Consider the following 23,396-nt stretch of genomic DNA (forward strand, 5'->3'; position numbering starts at 1 on the left):
GTTTCTCAACCAAGAAGGAAGGAAAATACTCTTCAAAGAAAGAGTACGAAGAAAAGAAAAAGGCTTTCGTGCCCAAAGGAGGATGCTTCGTGTGCAAGGGACCACACCAAATGAAGGATTGTCCCAAGCTAGGAACTTTGGCATCTATCACCGAGGAACGAGAAACTCAAACTCAAGTAACTGAGTGTGTTGGATCTATCCAACACATGAATGTTGTGAAGGGCAAAGAGGCAAGCACTACAGAAAAGAAAGGCTTGATGTATGTCAAAGCCTTTATCAATGAAAAACCCGTCATGACTATGATCGACACTGGTGCTACACACAACTTCATCACGCCTGATGAAGCAAAGAGGCTTGGGTTGAAGATCACCGAAAAGAATGGCTGGTTCAAACCCGTGAATACCAAGGGTGAACCCCTTAAGGGAGTAGCAAAAGGGGTTGAGATGACTCTTGGTTCTTGGAAGGGCCTTGTGGATTTCTCAGTAGCACCCATGGACGATTTTAAAATAGTCATCGGACTCGATTTGCAAAGGAAAGCAAATATAATACCTATGACATACTACGACGTAGTATGCGTCATGGAGAAAGGGTCTCCATGCATGGTCCCTACAGTCTCTAAAGTTGGCGGACCACCGATACTGTCTGTCATGCAACTCAAGAAAGGGTTCAAGAAGGGAGAGACTATATATTTGGCTCTATTACAAGAGGAGTCAACATCCAAAAGAGAAGACGTTCCTCCCAAAATCAAGGAAGTCCTTGAAGAAAATAAGGATGTGATGTCTCCCGAGTTGCCAAAACAACTACCACCTAGGAGGAAGGTGGACCACAAGATTGAATTGGAGTTAGGAGCAAAGCCGCCCGCCTCAATACCTTATAGGATGGCACCGCCAGAACTCGATGAGTTGAAGAAGCAACTCAAGGATTTGCTAGATGCTGGGTTCATCCGTCCATCGAAGGCACCTTATGGCGCACCAGACTTGTTCCAAAAGAAGCATGATGGTTCATTGAGACTATCCATCGACTATCGAGCACTTAACAAGGTAATCATCAAGAACAAATACCCCATTCCTTTGATAGCCGATTTGTTTGATTAACTTGGTAGAGCTAAGTGGTTCTCAAAGCTAGATTTGAGGTCAGGATATCACCAAGTGAGAATTGCCGATGGTGATGAACCTAAGACCACGTGTGTCACGAGGTATGGATCGTATGAGTGGTTGGTGATGCCTTTTGGCTTGACCAATGCTCCTGCGACCTTCTGTACCTTGATGAACTAGATTTTTTGACCTTACCTTGATCGGTTTGTAGTGGTCTACTTGGATGACATTGTTGTCTATAGCAATACTTTGGAGGAACATGTAGAACACTTACGAACCGTGTTCAAGATCTTGCGAGAGAATAACCTATATGTGAAGAAGGAAAAGTGTTCCTTTGCAAGGGACGAAGTCCACTTCTTGGGACACATCATTAAAGATGGAACTCTCTGCATGGATCAAGGAAAAGTGAAGGCTATCAAAGAGTGGGAACCTCCAAACAAGGTATCTGAATTGAGGTCATTCCTTGGGTTGGCTAATTACTATCGGAGGTTTATCAAGGGATACTCCGCCAAGGCTGCACCATTAACTGATCTTCTCAAGAAGAACCACTCTTGGGAATGGTCAAAGGAGTGTCAAAAGGCTTTTGATGAGTTGAAGGCTGCTATCACAAAAGGACCAGTACTAGCACTACCCGACTACTCAAAGGTGTTTGAAGTCCACACTGATGCTTCTGACTATGCTATTGGAGGAGTTCTGATGCAAGAAGGACATCCTATTGCCTTTGAGAGTCGCAAGTTGAATGATACAGAGAGGCGATACACTGTCCAAGAGAAGGAGATGACCGCAGTGGTGCATTGTCTGAGAACTTGGCGTCACTACTTGCTTGGTTCACACTTCATCGTCAAGACAGACAATGTGGCTACAAGCTACTTCCAAACTCAAAAGAAGTTAAGCCCCAAACAAGCTAGGTGGCAAGACTTCTTGGCTGAGTTTGATTTCGAATTCGAATACAAGTCAGGCAAGACTAATGTGGTAGCAGATGCGCTGAGTCGCAAGGCTGAGTTAGCGGCCATTTCTATGGTTGAAGGAGATATTATGCATATCATCAAGGAAGGGTTGCATCACGATCCATTAGCCAAGAAGTTGGTGGAGTTGGCTAGAGAAGGTAAGACCAAAAGATTTTGGTTAGAAAACGACCTTCTCTACACTAAAAGGAGAAGACTATACGTCCCTAAATGGGAAAATCTAAGAAGAAAATTAGTGAAGGAATGCCACGACACCAAGTGGGCTGGTCACCAAGGTCAGCGAAGGACCTTGGCACTCATTGAATCTTCTTATTATTGGCCTCAAATGAGAGATGAAGTGGAGAGCTATGTGAAGACTTGTCTTGTGTGCCAACAAGATAAGATTGAAAACAAGACACCAAGTGAGTTGTTGGAACCTCTGCCTCCATCAGAGCGACCGAGGGAAAGTGTCTCTCTAGATTTCATCTCTGCCTTACCGAAGTCCGAGGGGAAACTCGCGAAGATCTGTGGCAATTCCAAGAACACCTAGAGCGCTATCATGAACAGAATGCGACGAGGATGTCTGCGCATTAGGTGGGGGAGAATGTCACGGTAAATTTTAGAAGGTTAGATTTAACAGTGTTTGTATAGTTTTCTGGAGTGTTTGAGAATATTCTAGATGGTTTCGGAACGTTCTAGAATGTCCTAGAAGGTCCCGGAATACCCTAGAAGGTTCTAGAAGACTCTAGAAGGTCATAGAGTATTCTAGAAGAGTGTAGATGTATATAGAAGTATAAAGAGTAGTTTGGAATAATCTAGAAACATTTAGAGATTTGTGGTAGGATAGATATTTTTAAAGAAGGTTCTGGATGATTAATCTGGACCGTTAATTAGATTTAATCCTAACCATCCATTGAGGAGGTGGATGGCTATAAATAGGGGTGAGAGTTAGAGTTTGGGTGTGTGTGAATCATTTGTAATCACACTTGAGTAATAAAGTGTTCTTTCCACCAAAGCTTCCTTTCTCTTGTGTTCTCTTGTATTCTTAGCTTTCTTGCTAAGTATTGAGGGTTAGGCTGACTTGGTCTTAGCTCAAGAGGTTGAGTAAATCTGAGTGCCGGCACGGTAGCGTTGGAATGTGTCCAAGACCGTGACAGTAAGAACTAGATATGAAATTTTATTATGAAAAATTCTATTAAAAAAATTAATTATAAGATTATATTGACCAAAACCAAAAAGTAAAGAGAGAATAATACATACTCTTTCCGGAAATAAAAAGTAAACTTTTTTGAATGGGTAAATTATATTTTTTATCCTTAATATTTGGAGTTTTTTTAAAAGAATAATGCTACATATTCAAATTTTTTTGTTAACCAAATTTAATCAAATTAGTCTAATATAATAAAATTCAGTTATAATTAGTATTATTCTAAGTATTATTGTTTAACTTAGTTGAACTTAGTTTATAAAAAGATTTGGATGTGTAATTTTACTCTTTTTAAAAATATCCATAACATTTAATTTTATTCAGTTTTGTCATTAACATTTTTTATTTGTGTCAAAATTATTCTTAGAAGTTTTTAATTTTATCCCTAACATTTTATATGGAGTTAACTTCTAAGAATAATTTTGACATAAATTAAAAATATTAAAAATAAAATTAAATATAGTTATATGTTAGAGATATTTAAAAAAAAAATCATAATTAAAAATAAAAATATAATTTATTTATTTTTTAAATGTTGAAGATTGGGTCATATATTTTTTAAGGAAAATGTCTGTCCTATAGGCTGATCGCCCAAACAATAACCAAACTAAAATATTTTTATGCTAATCCGAAAAGGTGGGAGAAAGAAGTTCCGAAAAAATACCTTAAAAAAAAACCTTTGATTTTTTTTTTAGGCAAAAAGAGCGGAATGAATCCTCTCAATTGTTTAAAAAAATTGAGAGTATAAAATGTAATCTCTAATCTTTTATGGATTATTCTCTACATACAAGTCATTTACACATACAAGTTCATACAAGTCATTTATATTGTATTGTTTAAGAATTTTTTATGTATGTGTATTGATAAGTTCTATATAATTCAAAATTCTTCCTCTCCTTCCTTGCATTATACAAGTGGATTTTATTCAATTAAGATTAACTTGTATAAACTTGTATGTCAAAAAGACTTGTATGTGTAGTAGGTCTCATCCTTTATTACTCTCTCTTATATTTATTCTTAGTCCCACTTATAAAATTAATGGTAAGAGATCACACTTTACTCTCTCAATTGTTAAAAAAGTTGAGAGGATTCATTTCCCAAAAAAAGTGATAAGAAAGCAAGAATTTACGAAGACTATATCTTTTTTCATTTATTTATTTATTTTTGTTTAACATGCTACAAAAGGGGAGTTGATCATCTCCAGTGAAAAAAACTGGATGGTGTGCAGTGTCTAATCTAACCATTCATTATTCTCTCTCTCATTTATTTTTAGTCCCACTTATAGAATTAAAGTTGAGAGATCACACTGGATTCTGTCAAGTGTTAAAAAAATTGGAGAGGATCCATTTTCCTAAAAAAGAGTTTTTAACTTAAATTCTTTAACGTGAGGTGGCATGCTATTTTTACATATTTTTTCTCTAAATAAAAGACCTTAATTATAGAAATAATTAAAAAGATAATTATAATAACAAAAATACATGATAATTAATTTAATAGTTTATTTTTAATATATTCCTAATATTTTTGAAGCAGAATATCAAAGGATTTCGTATTAGGTACTTGTATGTATTGCCTATTTCTCTGTTCTTCTACACATGTAACATAGTCATAAATGTCATTACATGTTGATTAAAGAAAAATAAAGAAGAGATTTTGTGTGCAGTCATGGAGACATGCTAAGGTTGCTATTCTTGATGGAGAAATTCAACTGACGGAGAACGATGAATTTGCATACCAACGAGGATCCCCGGATGCATCTTCATATCAACGATGGTAAAAACTTTAAGCTGTTTTTCTTTTACTAACTTGTAATGCAAGCAAACATCATAATCATATATACACCAAAATTTTATGTAGGCATTGCATTCATCAATTCAGTTCCGTAGGGACTTAGGATGTCATTATTTTGGATGCTTTCCAACCAATGGCTAAAAATTGTTAATGCTGCAAGTGTGAGAAGTAGTATATGAAATTAGTCGCACATAGAAGAAAGTAAAGAAGAGTGAGGAGTTTATAAGACGAGACCCCCATTAATTTACTACCATAAAGTTTTGAGTTAGATGTGGTATCTCCTCATCTTATGTTCTCTCACTTCGTTCCTTCTCAAAATCTTCCTAGTAGTGTCCTTATATATTCTCTTCTATTTTTGCCTTTTGTAAAAACAGATCCACGCTGCAACGTTTGTTTGATCCATGTTGTCAATCCTATTTAGTGGGATAGGCTTTATTGTTGTTGTTGAATTTTTTCTCTTAGCATTTGTTATTTATATTGTTTTTCATCATAGTTTTGGACCTCTGGGTGAAGAAAAGTTTGCCACAGAATTATTTACCCTAATACAAGGAGAAAGTAATGACCTGTTATACTCTTTACCCTTCACTAAACTTGATTATTGTAAGTATAAAGAGATGATACAAACATTGAGAGTTAAGAATCAAGTTTTAACAAATTGAATGACCATAGGAGTTATTCTACAGCAAGGACAACCTGAATTTTCCCTTCATATAAGTTCAGCCAAAATTTCATATACATATATTTGTCAAGACAAAAAGCTTTATTTGAAACAGTTTACAATTACATTTATACAAGCAATGAAATAACCCAGGTCAAAATACCCTGATTCTATCATTGACAAGAAATTTATGCTTCACCGGTTCTCTTGCAATGAGAGCAGTAGAAACTATTAAAGTGGAATTTGATTAGAGTCAAGCTCTTTTGGGTGCATTGACATGATACACAAAGCATAAGGCAGAAAGAAATATACAGCTAAGAACACAAGAACACCGAGATCAGCCTCTTCGCCAACGGCCGGCCGACGAGGACTGATACAGTATATCTGGATTGCACACCATAGGCAGTACAAGGAAGCTACTGACAGGATAAGTAGCATTGATTGGTATGACTTGTTCTTTATGGAGTTTGTGGCATTTGCTCTGCTTGGCAATTGAATACGGATAATATATGTTAAGACCATGCTATTTAAGCAAATTTTGGAAGTTAAGACAATAAAAAACAAAGATGGAGATATATAAATGTTTTTAGAGTGACGGTTAAAAATTATTCTGTTTCTTATTCTAACTAAAAGAAACCGTAATGGTACAAAGGAAAGTTGCAAAAGTGAGAACCTGTTGAGGTAGAAAAAGCCGCCAATTAAGGAAGCACATAAGATGGAGACTACAATAACTGCATCTGGGTAGTTTGGTGCCCTACTTTCCCACCAGCCAGTGCTCAAAATCCAAGTATAGGTTGTTGTTTTCCCATTTTCCTATATATGATTTTGAAGATAATTAATATAATAATATTTGTTCAATCTCAATCACCAAGGGGCATAAAGAGTAATTAATGTTTGAATTTTTCATGGTGGGCTTCTATTATTGATTGCTGGTTTTTATCATTGTCAAATAATTTTATATGCTTGTAAGCTCATGAAATAATTGAGTGATCTATTTTGAGTTTTAGATATCAATGTATCATTTGGCTTTGGAGCCTAATGATAAATGTACATAATCAGATAAAATAATCGTGTAGGATTCTTATGATTTGAGTTTTAATGGTTAAGACCTAATTGCTATATATACATATTATAAGGAAAAGATTTATACTATCATCTAATTTTTTTTGACAGCTAACAGATTAATCACATATCACCTCTGAAAAAAATTAGACAGGACATGTGTTTTCGAATACCAACCTTCGTACAAATATTTTTCTTTAACCACTTAGAATCATGATCTTTAGAGATATGTATATAGTTATCTTTTACAGTTTTATTTGGTGTTGTAAATATTTGATATTAAATCCGTATATCTATTAATTAATAATATGCATTATAACAATCGATTATGTCACCATTTCCTTTTAACTTTCCAAAGTGGTTCAATTTCTCAGTCACTTTTGGCCATCATCATGTACACTGATGACTAGTGTCTTGAAATATTTCTAAGCATGCTGTTGGAAACACTAAATGAAATAGTAGAAGAGTAGATGCTTGTAATGTTATGACATCCTTTAACATAAGGTGAAAACTCAGGTGCAGTCGACTTCATGTGAAGTTAATAACTGAGAGCCGTTAGATGATTTGACTGATTTGACTAAATTTTCATCTAATAGCTCTCGACTATCAACTCCACGTGAAGTGGACTGCATTAGACACATCTTGCTTCTACTTGGTACAAGATGCATGATCAATTTAGCATATGTCTCTTTCATATATGTAGAGATTAAATAATTACGCAATTTTGATATAGTATTGTTTCTGTATAATTTTTTTTAAGGGGGTTGTACCAAGTATTAGACTCACTTTCTTATTATATATCCTTGGCTTGTAATGTGATTTTGATTCAAGTAGAGAGAGAATATATGTTTTTCTTAATATATAGCTATGCATATGTTCTCATTTCAATAAAATTCCTACATTAATCGCTTTATGTAGCTGTCAAGGATCTAAGTAGTTAGAGACATCTTTTCGGGTGGAGGAGAGTGAACTAAAGAATAGGCCAAAGTTGAGTGACAATGGTATTCAACCCAGAAATAAAGCAATTCCTGCTATATATGACAGGCTTTATACCTCCGAAGCCTAAGCCAAAGCTTTGGGTCGAGATTTTCGTACAACTATCTCTTTTAAAAAGGTTAAGTTATATCGGTAATGTTAGGAAAATAATAAAAAATTAGTTCAAACAGTTCAAATTTACTTTTTTTAGCGACAATTAATAAACGCTAATAAGATAAGTTTGAGTTGCTTGGGCTGATTTTTTTGTCTCCCAAACATTAAAATATGGACAATTAAATTAAATAAAAGTAGAAACTGAAATAGCTAATAATTAATGATGTTTAGAGAAAAGAATAATTACCTCAAAGAGATGATCTAGGAAGAAGTGGGTGAAAGAGGCAGCTGAAATCAACAAAAAGCATTGCATCCTTGTGAGGGGAACCTGCTACAAAGTAACAAATTAACATCATCATAAACTCAAATCACTATTCACCTCATCACTTGGTAGAACTAGAGAGTGACTGACCCTTGAAACAGAATCAAGAAGGTGATTGTGAACAAGATAAGATGACACCCTGGAGTAGAGAACACAAAGAGGGAGTCCCAATATAACAACATAGAACAAAGGATGGTGGATGAGAGTGGCCATGGCAGATCCAGCAGCATCAGCAGGTCCACCAAAAAGTGACCCAAGCCACTCCGAGAAAGAACCGATGTCCGGTCCGAAGAAGGCGTTGATGGTGTATGTGAGTGTGTGGTGAGGGCTGAATCTTCCATTGGAGACAGTGGTTAGAGCCAAGCCAGAACCCATGGCATACATCATGTGAGCACCAGGGCCTGGCATCTCAACAACAACAAGAACAAAATTAGAAAATTAAACAGATCTATTTAGATCTCGATGTTAGTTAGGTACATACATAAGCTTGTTCAAATGTTGGATTGTTTACTGTTGTTATAACCGGTTTCAGTTGCTTGGAAATTTAGTTTCTACTTCCATGTAAGGCAAAAAATGATATTAGTTACTCCAAGTGTTTTTTTGTGAACCACCACATTATCCAAAAATAGAAATTAGTTCATGTATAAATTAAAAGAAAGATTGTCAACAACTCAGTTATTATCACACATTTTTCAATTTTTTTAATTCTTTCTAATGTACTTTTTTCTTTTAAATGAAAGAATAATTCAACAAGCAATTATTTAAAATATATTTTCAGGTTTCTGATTATAAAATTTGTTACGATTGTAAAATTGATAAATACTAATTAAATTCATTTTTTTTTTTGCTATTTAATTTTTAAAATAAGGATACCTAACTAATGTTTTGTTTCTTAATTAAAAAAATTAAAGTAAAAAATAATACTCTCAAATATTATAATATCCAATATTGTACCATTTAGTGTTTATAAAATTAAAATTATATTAGATAAACATATAATATTAAATTTTTTTAAAAATAACCAATTAATAAAATAAATTATGACAAACATTATATTTGGTTGGGTTAAAAGTTCCATTTGTGTTTGATCCCTATATTAGTGTAGCAGGCCCAAAAATCATTTGTGTAGCCTAAACTATAAAAAAATCAAGTGTTTGAATCATAGCTACTTGGACCAAACTCATAGTCCAACACATTGCCTTCATGAAAAAGGAAAAAAATCTTGTTGTTTGGTAAAACTTTATTAATTCGGGTAAAGTACAGAGAAAAAATAGGGAGTTTATCTTTCGATCAAACATCGAAGAAGAAAGAAGAAAAAGAAAAATTTTAGAGGTAATGTCAAATTAATGGAGGCAAAATCAAAATGCTTAAATCAAGTATAATCAGAAGAAAAAGGTAAAAGGTTTTCATTATCATGCAAGTTAATTACTTGTTGAATTCATCTTCTCTCTGCACATGCATTTCGAGTAACAAGAAGAAAGTGGAGGCTACTTTCTTTTGGTGCAAATCAATGGTTGACATTTAAATTTGGGGTCAAAACACAAGATTAAAGGTTTGGATTTAGCAAACTCATTGAGGAACCCAAATCAATGAAGCTGCTGCTGCTCATCTCTCTTCTGCGCTGTTTAACTCTGATCTTAATCCCTGATTTTCTGATCTGATTTATGAAAAAAAAGGAAAAGACTTCAGTCGGTTCAAGGTTCAATGTGTTGACTCAGTTCAATAAACCCTAGCCTTGGCAACCTTACTCCATATAAAAAGGAAAAATCAACTTCAGTTTGCTCGAGGAGAGAGAACCTAAATTCTGATTTCAGAGAATTCTCACAACTCAAAGTTTGAAGTCTTGGAAGCATTGCACCTACACTAAAAAAAGCATTTCGTCAAGATGAAAAGCTACATTTGAGAACTCAGAAACGGGTCAAGCTTATAGCTTTTGAGCTGTTCTACATCATCTCCTTCATAGTTTATCATTGAATATTCAGTTTCTATATTTCATCTTTCGATGTTTTATTTCAATGAAAAAGCCATATATGTGAGGCATAAAGAAAAAGTCATTGAGAGAAAAGGCAAAGAGAGGTAACCTGGAGAGAAAAGTCAAGATTTATGTCATATTTCTTTTGATTGTATTTTTGTTTTGTATCTTGTATTTAAGAGGGGTCCCTTGCTCAGTTGGGTGAGCACTTAGTGTGTTGTGAGTCTAGGGAGTGAACCTAGCCAAGTCAAGCTTAGGTAGAAGTTTGATATGTCCCTGATATAATTAGGTTGAATTTTTGGGTATTGGTGAATGTAAAATTGTGAAAAGATAGTAAAAATTCTGTCACTGTTGTGGTGGAGACTGAATGTAGGCAGTAGGCTATATTGCACAAGGTAGCTGAACCAAGATACATGGCTGCCTTTTTTTTTCTCCCTGCTCTATTTCTTTTTTCATTCGTTATAAGAAAAAATAAAATTGTTTCCTGCATAATCAATCTCGTAGTCTGAATAGAAGCACAGTTTTATTTTTTGGTTTGAGGATTAATTGATCAAGTTTAAAAGAAGGCCATAGATTCAACTCCCTTTCTCTAGGCCATAAAGAACCTTCAATTGGTATCAAGAGCTAGGTCTCAAGAATTAAGCTTCACAGCTTGAAAAAAAGATCCAATGACAAATAACATGGGTGCAAATACTGTAGCTTACACGCTCACTGAGGGTCATCCAATAATAGGCCACCTTTTTTAAATGGCAAGAACTACACCTACTGGAAGGAAAGGATGTGAATCTTTGTGTAATTCATTGACTATATATATGAAAGATCATTGTAAATGGTCCTCAAATTCCAACCAAGACAAGTGCTGAAGGAGTGGTGACTCCAAAAGAAGAAATCGAATGGAACGAAGAAGACAAAAAGAAAGTGGAGTTAAATGCCAAAGTCATCAATATGATGTACTGTGCTATTATCTTCGAGGAATATTGGAAGCTATCTAGATACAAGATGGAAAAAGAGATTTGAGATAAACTCCAAGTCACTCACGAAGGTACCAAACAAGTAAAAAAAACTAGGATAGATATGCTGCGAAAATAATATGAAATATTTTCCATGAAGGAAGGAGAAACCATTGATGAGATGTTCGAGATATTCTCGATCATCATAAATAGCTTGGATGCTATAGGAATGACCCACACTAAACAAATACTTTTGAAGAAAGTACTTAGAAGTCTCACAAAAGAGTGGAAACAAGGCAACTATGATAGCCGAGAGCAATAATCTGAGTCCACTAACATATGATGAGTTGAGAGAAAAATTACTTGCATATGAAACTACACACACCAACCAAGACACAAAAAGGAAAGGAGTGGTCCTAAAATCAAAAGTTGAGTCATTGTAAGATGATTCTAATGATAGTTTTTCAGATGATGAAATTGTATTTTTTGCTAGGAAGTTTAGAAGTCTAATGAGAGGCAAAGAAAAGAGCAAAGGTTCAAGTTCAAAGGAGCACAAAAGGGATTTCAGCAAGGTCATATGCCATCACTGCAACGAAGTTGGTCACTTCAAGTATGACTATCCTAAACTCAAGAAGGAGGACAAAAAAAAAAAGACAAGAAGCAGGTGCTAATAGCATCATGGAAAGATCTTGAGAATGACTTCGATGATGAAGAAAAATTTGAATACGATGCTCAAGTGTGCTTCATGGTCAACCAAGTATGATTGGAAGGGGTAAACTATTTTGATTTATCCAATGAAAAATTATATTTGATGATTGATGACTTAACTGCTCATGTTAAAAATATTTAAGAAAAATATAATAAATGCACAGCTAAAAATGATGCCTTAAGAACAGAAAATGATTTTCTAAAAGAAAAGGCGAAGGAAACCGAAAAGTGTTTCTGAGTTAGTTGAAGAAAACAGATTTTTTAAGTCTAAAATTGAAAAGTTTAAAGGTAAATGTTCGGTCAATGATTCACTTGATCTTATTGCAGAAAATGATAGATTACATAAGGTGATTAGAGGTTTAAATCATGATTTAGCTCAATTTGCTCAAAATTTCAGCAACTTAGACAAATTGCTAGCTAATCAAAAACCACTATTTGAAAAATCTAGTTTGGATTATGTTACCAAAATGATGTACTTTTTGAAAAATTATTTATTAAGACCAAGGCATCAACCTCAAGAACCAAACCCTCATTTGAAAAATCTGATTTGGGTTACTTTAATGAAAGTGATGTAGCTTTTGAAAGATCACTTGTTCAGACTGAAGCATCAACTTCAAGAACCAAAAAATTACAAACTTTAAATCACTATAAAAAAAATCTGCAAAAGAAAATCATTGTCACAATTACAAAAAAGATGGTCATTCATCTTATCAATGTTTTATTGTTGAAAGAAAAGTAGGAAACAAAGTATATAAAGTGGTAAATGACTTCAATCCACTTAGCCAATTAAGGTGGATTAACATCAAAAGATACAAATTTATTTGGATACCTAAGATCTCTTGAAGTTTTGTACAGATTTACCTTGCATCCAAGAAGAAAAAAGACATGTGGTATCTAGATAGTGGATGTTCAAAGCATATGACCGAAAGTCTACGCTCTTCATCAAAATCAACAAGTATGATGAAAGTTTTGTAACTTTCGGTGATGATGGAAAGGATAAGATTATTGCTATTGGAAAAGTGGGTAAGAATTTCTCTACTTTTATAGACAATATTTTCTTGGTTGATGGATTGAAATATAATCTTCTTAGTATTAGTCAATTGTGTAATTTGGAATATTAGCTCACTTCAAAAAGGCTGAATGCTTGATCATAAATAAAATTTTAGGTGATATTTTGTTTGTTACAAAAAAGGTACGATAATGTATATGCTCTCACTTTAGAGGAACTTAGAGATTAAAATGTAGCTTGCTTTATCTCTATAGATTCTAAAAAATACTTATGGCATAAGAGATTGGGACATGCAAGCATGGTTTAAATCTCCAAGCTTGTAAAAAAAATTAGTTAGAGGTCTTCCTAAAATTAAATTTGACAAAGACATTACTTGTGATACTTGTCAAATGGGTAAACAAACCAAATATTCTTTCAAGTTAAAGGAAGATATCTCAACTAAAAGACCTTTGAAGTTGCTACACATTGATCTTTTTTATTCCACTAGGACTCAAAGTCTAGGAGGAAAATACTATGGTTTGGTTGTGGTTGATGACTGGTATGCGAAATTGTTACTCAGGTTGTGAATTATTGTTCGAAATTGATTCCCTGGCGATGGCACCAAAAACGGATGCACAGAACCATGGTCTAAACATATCTTCACAACTTCGCATAACTAACCAGCAAGTGCACTGGGTCGTCCAAGTAATAAACCTTACGTGAGTAAGGGTCGATCCCACAGAGATTGTTGGTATGAAGCAAGCTATGGTCACCTTGTAAATCTCAGTCAGGCGGATATAAAATAGTTATGGAGTTTTCGAAATTAATACTAAAATAAGGATAGAAATACTTATGTAAATCATTGGTGAGAATTTCAGATAAGCGTATGGAGATGCATTCATTCCTCTGAACCTCTGCTTTCCTGCTGTCTTCATCCAATCCGTCTCACTCCTTTCTATGGCTGGCTTTATGTAAGGATGTCACCGGTGCCAATGGCTACTTTCAATCCTCTCGGGAAAATGGTCCAAATGCTCTGTCATAGCACAGCTAATCGTCTGGAGGCATCACCCTTGTCGTTGGTTGCATCCTATTCCTCTCTGTGAAAATGGTCCGATGCGCTGTCACTGCATGGCTAATCATCTTGGAGGTTCTCGATCATACTGGAATAGAATTTACTATCCTTTTGCGTCTGTCACTACGTCCAGCACTCGCGAGTTTAGAGTTCGTCACAATCATTCAATCCCAGAGTCCTACTCGGAATACCACGGACAAGGTTTAGACTTTCCGGACTCTCATGAATGCCGCCATCAATCTAGCTTATACCACGAAGATTCTGATTAAGAGATCTAAGAGATACTCATTCAATCTAATGTAGAACGGAAGTGGTTGTCAGGCATGCGTTCATAGGGAATGATGATGATTGTCACGTTCATCACATTCAGGTTGAAGTGCGAATGAAGATCTTAGAAGCAAAATAAGATGAATTGAATAGAAAACAGTAGTACTTTGCATTAATCTTTGAGGAACAGCAGAGCTCCACACCTTAATCTATGGAGTGCAGAAGCTCTACCGTTGAAAATACATAAGTGATAATGGAGTTCATTGGTCTCGGCCCCAGAGGGAAACCGGAGTAACCAAGACTACTATGATCTGAAGATAAAACTCAGGATGTCTAATACAATAGTAAAAAGTCCTATTTATACTAAACTAGTCACTAGGGTTTACAGAAGTAAGTAATTGAGGCATAAATCCACTTCCGGGGCCCACTTGGTGTGTGCTTGTGCTGAGCTTGAATTCTACACGTGGAGAGGTTATTCTTGGAGTTGAACGCCAGCTTTTGTGCCAGTTTGGGCGTTGAACTCCACTTTGCAACTTGTTTCTGGCGCTGGACGCCAGAATTGGGAAGAGAGCTGGCGTTGAACGCCAGTTTGCGTCGTCTAAACTTGGGCAAAGTATGGACTATTATATATTGCTGGAAAGCCCTGGATGTCTACTTTCCAATGCAATTGGAAGCGCGCCATTTTGAATTCTTTAGCTCCAGAAAATCCATTTTGAGTGCAGGGAGGTCAGAATCCAACAGCATCAGCAGTCCTTCTTCAACCTCTGAATCTGATTTTTGCTCAAGTCCCTCAATTTCAGCCAGAAAATACCTGAAATCACAGAAAAACACACAAACTCATAGTAAAGTCCAGAAATGTGAATTTAACATAAAAACTAATGAAAACATCCCTAAAAGTAACTAGATCCTACTAAAAACATACTAAAAACAATGCCAAAAAGCGTATAAATTATCCGCTCATCATAACACCAAACTTAAATTGTTGCTTGTCCCCAAGCAACTGAAAATCAAATAGGGTAAAAAGAAGAGAATATACTATAAATTCCAAACTATCAATGAAACATAGCTCCAATCAGATGAGCGGGACTTGTAGCTTTTTGCCTCTTGAATAGTTTTGGCATCTCACTTTATCCATTGAAGTTCAGAATGATTGGCATCTATAGGAACTCAGAGTTCAGATAGTGTTATTGATTCTCCTAGTTTAGTATGATGATTCTTGAACACAGCTATTTTATGAGTCTTGGCCGTGGCCCTAAGCACTTTGTTTTCCAGTATTACCACCGGATACATAAATGCCACAGACACATAATTGGGTGAACCCTTTCAGATTGTGACTCAGCTTTGCTAAAGTCCCCAATTAGAGGTGTCCAGGGTTCTTAAGTACACTCTTTTTTTTTGCTTTGGACCTTGACTTTAACTGCTCAGTCTCAAGTTTTCACTTGACACCTACACGCCACAAGCACATGGTTAGGGACAGCTTGGTTTAGCCGCTTAGACCAGGATTTTATTCCTGTAGGCCCTCCTATCCACTGATGCTCAAAGCCTTGGAATCCTCTTTATTTACCCTTGCCTTTTGGTTTTAAGGGTTATTGGCTTTTTGCTCTTGCCTCTTGGTTTTAAGAGCTTTTGGCTTTTTCTGCTTGCTTTTTCTTTCTATTTTTTTCGCCTATTTATTTATTTTTTTCTGCAAGCTTTGTTCTTTGCTGCTTTTTCTTGCTTCAAGAACCATTTTTATGATTTTTTAGATTATCAAATAACATGTCTCCTTGTCATCATTCTTTCAAGAGCCAACATATTTAACATTCTTAAACAACAACTTCAAAAGACATATGCACTGTTTAAGCATACATTCAGAAAACAAGAAGCATTGTCACCACATCAATATAATTAAACTAAGTTCAAGGATAAATTCAAAACTCATGTACTTCTTGTTCTTTTGAATTAAAACATTTTTCATTTAGGAGAGGTGATGGATTCATAGGACATTCATAACTTTTAAGACATGGTTACTAACTACTAATTATCATGTAATGAAGACACAAACATGGATAAGCACTTAACATAGAAAACGAAAAACAGAGAAAGTAAGAACAAGGAATGAGTCCACCTTAGTGATGGTGGCGTTTCCTTCTTGAGGAACCAATGATGTCCTTGAGCTCTTCTATGTCTCTTGTCTTTGTTGCTCCTCCCTCATTGCTTTTTGATCTTCTCTTATTTCATGAAGGATGATGGAGTGCTCTTGATGTTCCACCCTTAGTTGTCCCATGTTGGAACTTAATTCTCCTAGGGAGGTGTTGATTTGCTCCCAATAGTTTTGTGGAGGAAAATGCATATGAGGCATCTCTGGGATCTCATGGTGATGAGCTTCCTGCGCCTCTTGAGCTCCATGAATGGGCTCTCTTGCTTGCTCCATCTTTTTCTTAGTGATGGGCTTCTCTTACTCAATGTGAATGTCTCCTTCTATGGAAGCTCCAGCTGAGTAACATAGATGGCAGATAAGATGAGGAAAAGCTAGCCTTGCCCCAGGAGAGGGCTTTTCGGCTATTTTGTAGAGTTCAAGAGAGATGACTTCATGAACCTCTACTTCTTCTCCAATCATGATGCTATGGATCATGATGGCCTGATCCACAATAACTTCAGATCGGTTGCTAGTGGGGATGATGGAGCGTTGGATGAATTCCAACCATCCTCTAGCCACAGGCTTGAGGTCCAATCTTCTTAGTTGAACCGGCTTGCCTTTGGAGTCAATCTTCCATTGAGCTCCTTCCACACATATGTCCATGAGGACTTGGTCCAACCTTTGATTAAAGTTGACCCTTCTAGTGTAGGGGCGTTCATCTCCTTACATCATAGGCAAGTTAAACGCCAACCTCACATTTTCCGGACTAAAATCCAAGTATTTCCCCCGAACCATTGTAACATAGTTCTTTGGATCCGGGTTCTTACTTTGATCATGGTTCTTGGTGATCCATGCATTGGCATAGAACTCTTGAACCATTAGGATGCCGACTTGTTGGATGGAATTTGTTAGAACTTCCCAACCTCTTTTTTGAATTTCATGTCGGATTTTCGGATACTCATTTCTTTTGATTTTGAAAGGGACCTCGGGGATCACCTTCTTCTTGGCCACAATATCATAGAAGTGGTCTTGATGAGCTTTGGAGATGAATCTTTCCATCTCCCATGACTCGGAGGTGGAAGTTTTTGTCTTCCCTTTCCCTTTTCTAGAGGATTCTCTGGTCTTAGGTGCCATCAATGGTAATGGAAAAACAAAAAGCTTATGCTTTTACCACACCAAACTTAGAATATTGCTCGCCCTCGAGCAAGAAAATAAAGAATTAGATGAATAAGAAGAAGAAAAGATGGAGAAGAAGGGGGAGGTGTGTTTTCGGCCAAGAAGAGAAGAGAGGGTTGTGTTGTGTGAAAATGAGGAATAATGGAAGGCTTTATATAGGGAAGGGAGGGGGGTTAAGGTTCGGCCATATGGGTGGGTTTTGGTGGGAAATTGATTTGAATTTTGAAGGTAGGTGGAGTTTATTGGGTAGGTTTATGGGGAAGAGTGGGTGGATGTGAATGGTGAATGGTTAATAGGGAAGAGTGTTTATTAGGAGTAGAGGATGATTGAGAAGAGAGAAGAGAGTGAGTGGAGGTAGGTGGGGATCCTGTGGGGTCCACAGATCCTGAGATGATCCTGTGGGGTCCACAGATCCTGAGGTGTTCAAGGATTTACAACCTTGCACCAAATTAGGCATGTAAAATGCCCTTGCACACAACTCTGGGCGTTCAGCGCCAGGTTGGTGCCAATTTTGGGCGTTCAACGCCCATTTGTTGCCCATTTCTGGCGTTGAACGCCAGAACCATGCTTGTTCTGGGCGTTCAGTGCCAGCTCTTCTCCAAGGTGCAATTCTGGCGTTCAGCGCCCAGATGCTGCCCATTTTGGGCGTTCAGCGCCCAGATACTACCCATTTTGGGCGTTCAGCGCCAGAACCATGCTCTGTTCTGGCGTTGAACGCCAGACAGGTGCTTCCTCCAGGGTGTGATTTTTCTTCCGCTGTTTTTGATTCTGTTTCTAAATTTTTCGTTTATTTTGTGACTCCACATGATCATGAACCTAAGAAAACATGAAAAACAAAAATAAAATTAGATAAACAAACATTGGGTTGCCTCCCAACAAGCACTTCTTTAATGTCAATAGCTTGACAGTGGGCTCTCATGGAGCCTCACAGATGTGCAGAGCTTTGTTGAGACCTCCCAACACCAAACTTAGAGTTTGGATATGGGGGTTTGACACCAAACTTAGAGTTTGGTTGTGGCCTCCCAACACCAAACTTAGAGTTTGACTGTGGGGGCTTTGTTTGACTCTGCTTTGAGAGAAGCTTTTTATGCTTCCTCTCCATGGATGCAGAGAGAGATCCTTGAGTTGTAAACACAAGGTTGTCCTCATTTAATTGAAGGATCAATTCTCCTCTGTCCACATCAATCACAGCTCTTGCTGTGGCTAGGAAAGGTCTTCCTAGGATGATGGATTCATCCTCTTCCTTTCCAGTATCCAGGACTATGAAATCAGCAGGGATGTAAAGGCCTTCAACCTTTACTAACACGTCCTCTACTTGTCCATAAGCCTGTTTTCTTGAATTGTCTGCCATCTCTAATGAGATTTTAGCAGCTTGCACCCCATAGATTCCCAGTTTCTCTATTACAGAGAGGGGCATGAGGTTTATTCCAGAACCAAGGTCACACAGAGCCTTAAAGATCATGGTGCCTATGGTACAAGGTATTATAAACTTTCCAGGATCCTGTTTCTTCTGAGGCAATGTCAGTTGATCCAGATCACTTAGTTCATTGGTGAACAAGGGAGGTTCATCTTCCCAAGTCTCAATACCAAATAATTTGGCATTCAGCTTCATGATTGCACCAAGGTACTTGGTAACTTGCTCTTCAGTAACATCCTCATTCTCTTCAGAAGAGGAATACTCATCAGAGCTCATGAATGGCATAAGGAGGTTTAATGGAATCTCTATGGTCTCTAGGTGAGCCTTAGATTCCTTTGGTTCCTCAGAGGGAAACTCTTTATTGATCACTGGACGTCCCAGGAGGTCTTCCTCCTTGGGATTCACGTCCTCTCCTTCCCTTACAGGTTCGGCCATGGTTATTAATTCAATGGCCTTGCACTCTCCTTTTGGATTTTCTTCTGTATTGCTTGGGAGAGTACTAGGAGGGATTTCAGTGATCCTTTTACTCAGCTGGCCCACTTGTGCTTCCAAATTTCTAATGGAGGACCTTGTTTCATTCATGAAACTCACAGTGGCCTTAGATAGATCAGAGACTAAGTTTGCTAAATTAGAGGTATTTTGTTCAGAGTTCTCTGTCTGTTGCTGAGTGGATGATGGAAAAGGCTTGCTGTTGCTAAACCTGTATCTTCCACCATTATTAAAGCCTTGTTGAGGCTTTTGCTGATCCTTCCATGAGAGATTTGGATGATTTCTCCATGATGGATTATAGGTGTTTCCATAAGGTTCACCTAAGTAATTTACCTCTGCTATTTGATGAGCGGATAATTTATACGCTTTTTGGCATTGTTTTTAGTATGTTTTTAGTAGGATCTAGTTACTTTTAGGGATGTTTTCATTAGTTTTTATGTTAAATTCACATTTCTGGACTTTACTATGAGTTTGTGTGTTTTTCTGTGATTTCAGGTATTTTCTGACTGAAATTGAGGGACTTGAACAGAAATCAGATTCAGAAGTTGAAGAAGGACTGCTGATGCTGTTGGATTCTGACCTCCCTGCACTCAAAGTGGATTTTCTGGAGCTACAGAACTCGAAATGGCACGCTTCCAATTGCGTTTGAAAGTAGATATCCAGGGCTTTCCAGCAATATATAATAGTCCATACTTTGGCCAAGAATAGATGATGTAAATTGGCATTCAACGCCAGCTTTCTGCCCAAATCTGGCGTCCAGCGCCAGAAAAGGAGCCAAAACCAGAGTTGGACGCCCAAACTGGCACAAAAGCTGGCGTTCAACTCCAAGAAGGACCTCTACACGTGCAACACTCAAGCTCAGCCCAAGCACACACCAAGTGGGCCCCGGAAGTGGATTTATGCATCAATTACTTACTTCTGTAAACCCTAGTAGCTAGTTTATTATAAATAGGACCTTTTACTATTGTATTAGACATCTTTGATCAGTTGTATGCTATCTTAGATCACGTTTGAGGGCTGGCCTCTCGGCCATGCCTGGACTTTCACTTATGTATTTTTAACGGTAGAGTTTCTACACTCCATAGATTAAGGTGTGGAGCTCTGCTGTTCCTCAAAGATTAATGCAAAGTACTACTGTTTTCTATTCAATTCATCTTGTTTTGCTTCTAAGATATTCATTCATACTTCAATCTGAATGTGATGAAAGTGACAATCATCATCATTCCCTATGAACGCGTGTCTGACAACCACTTCCGTTCTACCTTAGACTGAATGAGTATCTCTTAGATCTCCTAATCAGAATCTTCGTGGTGTAAGCTAGAATGATGGCGGCATTCAAGAGAATCCGGAAAGTATAAACCTTGTCTGTGGTATTCCGAGTAGGATTCAATGAATGAATGACTGTGACGAGCTCCAAAATCGCGATTGCGGGGCGTTAGTGACAGACGCAAAAGGATAGTAAATCCTATTCCAGCATGATCGAGAACCGACAGATGAATAGCCGTGCCGTGACAGGGTGCATTGACCATTTTCACTGAGAGGATAAGATGAAGCCATTGACAAGGGTGATGCCTCCAGACGATTAGCCGTGCCGTGACAGGGCATTTGGATCATTTTCCTGAGAGAAGACCGAAAGTAGCCATTGACAATGCTGATGTATCACATAAAGCCAGCCATGGAAAGGAGTAAGACTGATTGGATGAAGATAGCAGGAAAGCAGAGGTTCAGAGGAACGAAGAGCATCTCCATTCGCTTATCTGAAATTCCTACCAATGATTTACATAAGTACCTCTATCCCTATTCTATTATTTATTTTCGAAAACCCATTACTGCTTTATATCCGCCTGACTAAGATTTACAAGGTGACCATAGCTTGCTTCATACCGACAATCTCCGTGGGATTCGACCCTTACTCACGTAAGGTATTACTTGGACGACCCAGTGCACTTGCTGGTTAGTTATGCGAAGTTGTGAAGATATGTTTAGACTATGGTTCTGTGCATCCGTTTTTGGTGCCATTGCCAGGGAATCAATTTCGAACAACAATTCACAACCTGAGTAGCAATTTCGCATACCACTATTGCAGGGTTATCAGGATCATAAGCTTCTTCTTCAGAAGATGCCTCTTGAGTACTGTTGGATGCAGCTTGCATTCCATTCAGACTCTGAGAGATCATATTGACTTGCTGAGTCAATATTTTGTTTTGAACCAATATGGCATTCAGAGTATCAATTTCAAGAACTCCCTTTTTCATAGGCGTCCCATTACTCACAGGATTCCTCTCAGAAGTGTACATAAACTGATTATTAGCAAACATGTCAATGAGTTCTTGAGCTTCTGCAGGCGTTTTCTTTAGGTGAATGGATCCACCTACAGAAGTATCCAATGACATCTTTGATAGCTCATATAAACCATCATAGAATATATCCAGGATGGTCCATTCTGAAAGCATGTCAGAAGGACACTTTTTGGTCAGCTGCTTGTATCTTTCCCAAGCTTCATAGAGGGATTCACCTTCTTTCTGTCTGAAGGTTTGAACATCAGCTCTAAGCTTGCTCATCTTTTGAGGAGGAAAGAACTTGGCTAAGAAAGCCATGACCAACTTATCCCAAGAGTTCAGGCTGTCTTTGGGTTGAGAGTCCAACCATATTCTAGCTTTGTCTCTTACAGCAAAAGGGAAAAGCATGAGCCTGTAGACTTTAGGATCTACTCCATTAGTCTTAACAGTATCACAGATCTGCAAGAATTCAGTTAAGAATTAAAAAGGATCTTCAGATGGAAGTCCATGAAACTTGCAGTTCTACTGCATCAGAGAAACTAGCTGAGGTTTCAGCTCAAAATTGTTTGCTCCAATGGTAGGAATGGAGATGCTTCTTCCATGTAAATTGGAATTAGGTGCAGTAAAGTCACCAAGCATTCTCCTTGCATTATTGTTGTTGGGTTCGGCTGCCATCTCCTTTACTTGTTCGAAATTTTCAATAAGGTTGTCTCTGGATTGTTGTAATTTAGCTTCTCTTAGTTTTCTCTTCAGAGTCCTTTCAGGTTCTGGATCAGCTTCAACAAGAATGCCTTTTTCTTTGTCCCTGCTCATAAGAAAGAGAAGAGAGAAAAAGAAAAGAAGAGGAATCCTCTATGTCACAGTAAAAAGGTTCCTTATTGTTAGTAGAAGAAGAAAAGGAATAGGGGTGAAGAAGAATGAAGAATCCAAACACAAAGGTGATGATAGGAGCAGAGATGTGAGATGAAGAGAAGTGTTAGTAGATGAATAAATAAATAGAAGGGGATGAGAGGAGGAGAGAATTTTCGAAAATAATTTTTGAAAAAGAGTTAGTGATTTTCGAAAATAGTTTTTGAAAAAGGTTAGTAGTTTTTCGAAAATTCAAATAAAAAATAAAATAATTAGTCTAATTAAAAAGAAATTTTGAAAAAGAGGGAAGATTTTTTCGAAAATTAGAGAGAGAGAGTTAGTTAGGTAGTTTTGAAAAAGGTAAGAAACAAATAAAAAGTTAGTTAGTTAGTTGAAACAAATTTTGAAAAGATAAGAAGTTAGGAAGTTAGAAAAGATATTTTGCAATCACTTTTTTGAAAAAGGTAAGATAAGAAGATATTTTTGAAAAGATATGATAGAAATTAGTTTTTGAAAAAGATTTGATTTTTAAAATCTCAATTAATGACTTGATTCACAAGAAATCACAAGATATGATTCTAGAGTTTAAAGTTTGAATCTTTCTTAACAAGTAAGTAACAAACTTGAAATTTTTGAATCAAAACATTAATTGATGATGTTATTTTCGAAAATATGATGTAAAATTAAGAAAAAGATTTTTGAAAAATATTTTTGAAATTTTCGAAAATAACTAAAAAAATTGAAAAAAGATTTGATTTTTGAAAAAGATTTTGAAAAAGATAAGATTTTTTTTTTAATTAAAAATTTGATTTGACTCATAAAAACAACTAGATTTTAAAAATTTTTGAAAAAGTCAAATCTAATTTTCGAAATTTTAAGAGAGAAAAAGGGAAAGATATTTTTTTTATTTTTGAATTTTTATGATGAGAGAGAAAAACAAGAA

The 23,396-nt window shown here is 36.6% G+C and overlaps 1 protein-coding gene and 1 non-coding gene across 5 annotated transcripts; one reads left to right on the forward strand and one right to left on the reverse strand.

The window, feature by feature from the left end:
* Window positions 1–5,777: 5,777 nt before the first annotated feature.
* On the reverse strand, window positions 5,778–8,842 carry LOC112722366 (uncharacterized). Of its 4 annotated transcripts, none has more exons than XM_072207081.1 (5): window positions 8,649–8,817; window positions 8,258–8,568; window positions 8,093–8,173; window positions 6,368–6,507; window positions 5,778–6,175 (listed from the first exon to the last, which is right to left on the reverse strand). In XM_072207081.1, the coding sequence occupies exons 2-5, from the start codon at window positions 8,552–8,554 to the stop codon at window positions 5,926–5,928; spliced, it is 768 nt and encodes a 255-aa protein (XP_072063182.1). In that variant the 5' UTR covers window positions 8,555–8,568; window positions 8,649–8,817; the 3' UTR covers window positions 5,778–5,925. The 4 variants fall into 4 exon arrangements, with proteins under 4 accessions (XP_072063182.1, XP_025629149.1, XP_025629148.1 ...); XM_025773364.3 differs by having other exon boundaries at window positions 8,093–8,176; window positions 8,649–8,786; XM_025773363.3 differs by having other exon boundaries at window positions 8,258–8,842.
* A 12,930-nt stretch (window positions 8,843–21,772) lies between these two features.
* LOC112724922 (small nucleolar RNA R71) lies at window positions 21,773–21,880 on the forward strand. Its single transcript, XR_003164061.1, has one exon. It is a non-coding gene; the product is annotated as a small nucleolar RNA R71 (small nucleolar RNA).
* Window positions 21,881–23,396: the final 1,516 nt, after the last annotated feature.

This window comes from Arachis hypogaea, chromosome 11 (assembly GCF_003086295.3).
Source record: "Arachis hypogaea cultivar Tifrunner chromosome 11, arahy.Tifrunner.gnm2.J5K5, whole genome shotgun sequence".
In the NCBI taxonomy this organism is placed as follows: domain Eukaryota; kingdom Viridiplantae; phylum Streptophyta; class Magnoliopsida; order Fabales; family Fabaceae; genus Arachis; species Arachis hypogaea.

Coding starts and splice junctions, on each gene's coding strand:
- LOC112722366 (XM_025773362.3), bottom strand. CDS start 8,575: ATGCCAGGCCCTGGTGCTCACATGATGTATGCCATGGGTTCTGGCTTG. Junction 8,177..8,257: donor TTCTTGATTCTGTTTCAAGG/GTCAGTCACTCT, acceptor GTTACTTTGTAG/CAGGTTCCCCTCACAAGGAT. Junction 6,508..8,092: donor TCCTAGATCATCTCTTTGAG/GTAATTATTCTT, acceptor AATCATATATAG/GAAAATGGGAAAACAACAAC.